General features: G+C 52.4%; 1 protein-coding gene across 1 annotated transcript in view; it reads right to left on the bottom strand.

The window, feature by feature from the left end:
- LOC102421977 (galectin-9B-like) overlaps positions 1–3,106 on the bottom strand; it is a 14,148-nt gene that overhangs the window by 6,105 nt on the left and 4,937 nt on the right. The window contains exon 2 of the mRNA XM_014449765.2: positions 1,538–1,617. Within this exon, the coding sequence (XP_014305251.1) occupies positions 1,538–1,617 (80 nt within the window). The remainder of the gene's footprint in view (positions 1–1,537; positions 1,618–3,106) is intronic.

Below are 3,106 nucleotides of genomic sequence, written 5' to 3' on the forward strand. Positions count from 1 at the left end.
TTCAGCTCTAAAATCAATAAAAATATACTTTTTTAAAAAAGAGGCTTAGCCTCTTTGGCTCAGTGGATAGAGCATCCAACCGATAATGAAAGGGTCCGGGGTTTGATTCCTGTCAAGGGCACATGCCTCCATTATAGGCTTGACCCCTGGACCTGTTGGGGAATGTGAGGGAGGCAACCAATCGATGTGCCTCTCTCACATACATGTTTCTCTTTCTCTGTCTCTCCCCCTTCCTTCCACTCTCTCTAAAAATCAATGTGAAAAAAAAAAATCCTTGAGCAAGGATGAACCAAAAAAAATTTAAAAAGAAAAGAAAAGAAAAAGAAACTTTCAAGGAGCCAGGCTCACAAAAGGGCCACAATAAATGTTTGTTCTGCCTTTTCCCAGACACATGGCCTAAAACCAGCCCCAATCCGAGGTTCTCACCGAGGAGTCACTGTCTACTCCAGCCGTCCCCAAACTCAGCATGAGCATGGTTCACAGCCTGCTTCTTGGGGTCACTCTGCTGTCCCCAGCTAATGCACAGCACTCAGGGAAGGCCCCTGCTTTCATGTTTTCTGTTTCCCCCACAGGGCCAGGCACTGTACCAATCCCAGAGGTGGCCCTAATAGATATTCTGTTCAATTCCTGCAGAGCCCATTTGGTGTCCCTGTGGAGGAGACGGAGCTCTGGGTGCCTCCTCAATACCAGCTCCCTCTGTGGGCCCTCAGCCAGCAGGAAAGTCCCCTGGCCCAGAGCCCAGCCAGGCCTCCCTCTGGGGACACGAAAAGGAAAGGAGGCTCCCACTGACTCTGGAACCAGAAAACGGAGTCCAGATTCCTCTTTACGTGGAGACTATCGTTTCTGAAATATCTCTGGATGCGTCTTTCCCTTTGTGGTCATCCAGCAGGCAGCCACCAGGTGGGAGGGCCCCACCCAAATCAGGCAAGAGCCCCTCACCTCCACACCACCTGGACCTCAGCAAGGGCAGCCAGGGCTGTGCGAGCCTTGGAGGGCGCTCGGCCTCTGAGAAGATGTGAAAGTTTTCCCTGTGCCCCAAAGTCCCCTCTTGGGTGGGAGACAGTGCCCAGGAGATGTTTGTATTTTGAATTGCCTTAGTATTTTCTAGGAATGAACTTGAAACAGAAAGAGATCAAATTACATCTGAGGCCAAGTTTAAATATTTCCACATCAGCCAAATAGGGGCCACGGAGTAAAGGAAGGCCGTTCTGGGAAGTAAAGGAGGCGTTATTTTTGCATCTCTGGGTCTTTGCGTGCAAAGTTCAATCCTAGACCATAAAGATCTGCCCCTGGGCTGGCCCGAGACTGTGAGCTCCTGCTCTCCCTGTGTCTATGGGTAATCTATTTTAATGGTGTACAGATGCTATTGGCAGAGGGCAGGGGTACTATGCAGTGTTGGCAGGGACGGGGCCCTACTCTTCAGCGTCCCCTGAGCCAGGCACAGGCAGCTTGGACAGTGTTGGGTGAGCCAGCCCGAGCTGACAGGCGCCATGGTTTCCTAAGGGGCAAGGCTGGGGGAAATAACAGTTTCAGGTACCTGGTTCCATTGGAGTTAAGAACAGTTCCTTGGATAGTGATCACATATCCATACTGGAGACCCCCTTCAATGGCAAGTGACTGTAGAGAGAAGAAGGCAGTCAGTTAGGGCCCTGCTCCTGTCCGTTCCCTCTGGCACTTGCTAGTGGCCGGCCTGGTGTGTCAGGCACCATGCCAGGGGCCAGATTCAGCTTGAATTGCAAATATGGAGTCCTAGTCTCATGGATCTTCCCACCAGTGAGGAAGCGGACGGACCTGAATCTGGGGAGTCACACATTCATTCTGAGACTGATAAGGAGACCGCAGGGCTCTGAGACGATGTAACCCTGAGCTGACCTCTCTTAGGAGGAAGTAGCAGCTTTCAAGAGGAGGAAGTAGCACAAACATGACCCCGAGAGGGGAAGGAACCAGGGTAGTGAGAGGGGCTCCTGGCAAAGGCCCCAGGGCCCTGGTTGCAGACTTCTGCTCCCTGAGAAGGCCAAGAAGAAGGCATCCTCCTGCCCACCCCGCCATAGAACGGTGGGGACCATGACCTTTGCCCTCCCAGCCACCGAAGGTAGCACCTGGATGCTCTGTATCCTCTCCTGCTCCTGCTCCCCAGTCCCTCCCCAGGCCCTGGCAACCTCCGAGGCCCTAGTGAGGTGTCTGCACTCCTCCTCGGCCCCATAGAGCCCGTTTTGTTAAATCCCTTCCCCGGCCACCTGAAAGGACAATGCTTATGGTGAGGCTTGCATCGTTTTAGAGCCAGGCATCATCCAGGTTTGGAGCCTAATTCTGCTGCTCATTTCCTGGGTGACCTCAGGGAGCTTATGTCACCTCTTTTGCCTCAGTTTCCTCATCTGTAACATAGGGGTACATCTGACCTTCTGCGTAAGATCAATGAGTTAGTGAGAAAAGGGCTGGGGAAGAGACTGGCAGATAGTAGGTGTCTCTACCACACCCTTCCCTCTTGGTCTCTCTGAGCAAAATTTCACATTGGTTTCTTGACCTTTTAAAGCTAACCTCAGGATGCCTTTTATCTGATGTGATCTTAACCTGCATTACTTAGCAGATAACTACCAGCTCCTAGTCAATCTTCACATTTCTCTAGTAGTTAACGTCTTCTCTAACTTCTCCTTTAAGCCAGCTCCCTACAGAACTGAAATGCTTATAGGAGCCAGGCAGGTGATGTGTAGGAGGGAGATGGTCAGGTAGGGGCAATAGGGAGTGGCAGAGACCATGACAAAGTAGACACCATGTCTCTCATCTAAAGGAACAGTGTCCTCTCACCTCTAACCTGGACGAATGAATTAATTTAGATGGATTAACCCCTCTGCTGGGTCAGAGCTTGCTCTCAGCTCCTGGCCAGGCCTGGAGGCTGAGGACTCTTTCCTCCTCTTCCTCTCTGGAGGCTCAGACAGCAGAGCCTGGCCCCCAGGCCACAGGATGCACAGCCTCCTTCTGGAGGCACAGTGTCCCCAGCGGGCACCCAGCCACAGCTGGCACAGGGGGCTCACTGCAGGGCCAGTGGGAGCCTTTCAGGCAAAGAGGCTGCTGCCCCAAGGGTTCTGAGGTGCTTCTGGGCCCATTT

The sequence above is a fragment of the Myotis lucifugus genome, unplaced genomic scaffold, assembly GCF_000147115.1.
Source record: "Myotis lucifugus unplaced genomic scaffold, Myoluc2.0 scaffold_1405, whole genome shotgun sequence".
Classification (NCBI taxonomy): domain Eukaryota; kingdom Metazoa; phylum Chordata; class Mammalia; order Chiroptera; family Vespertilionidae; genus Myotis; species Myotis lucifugus.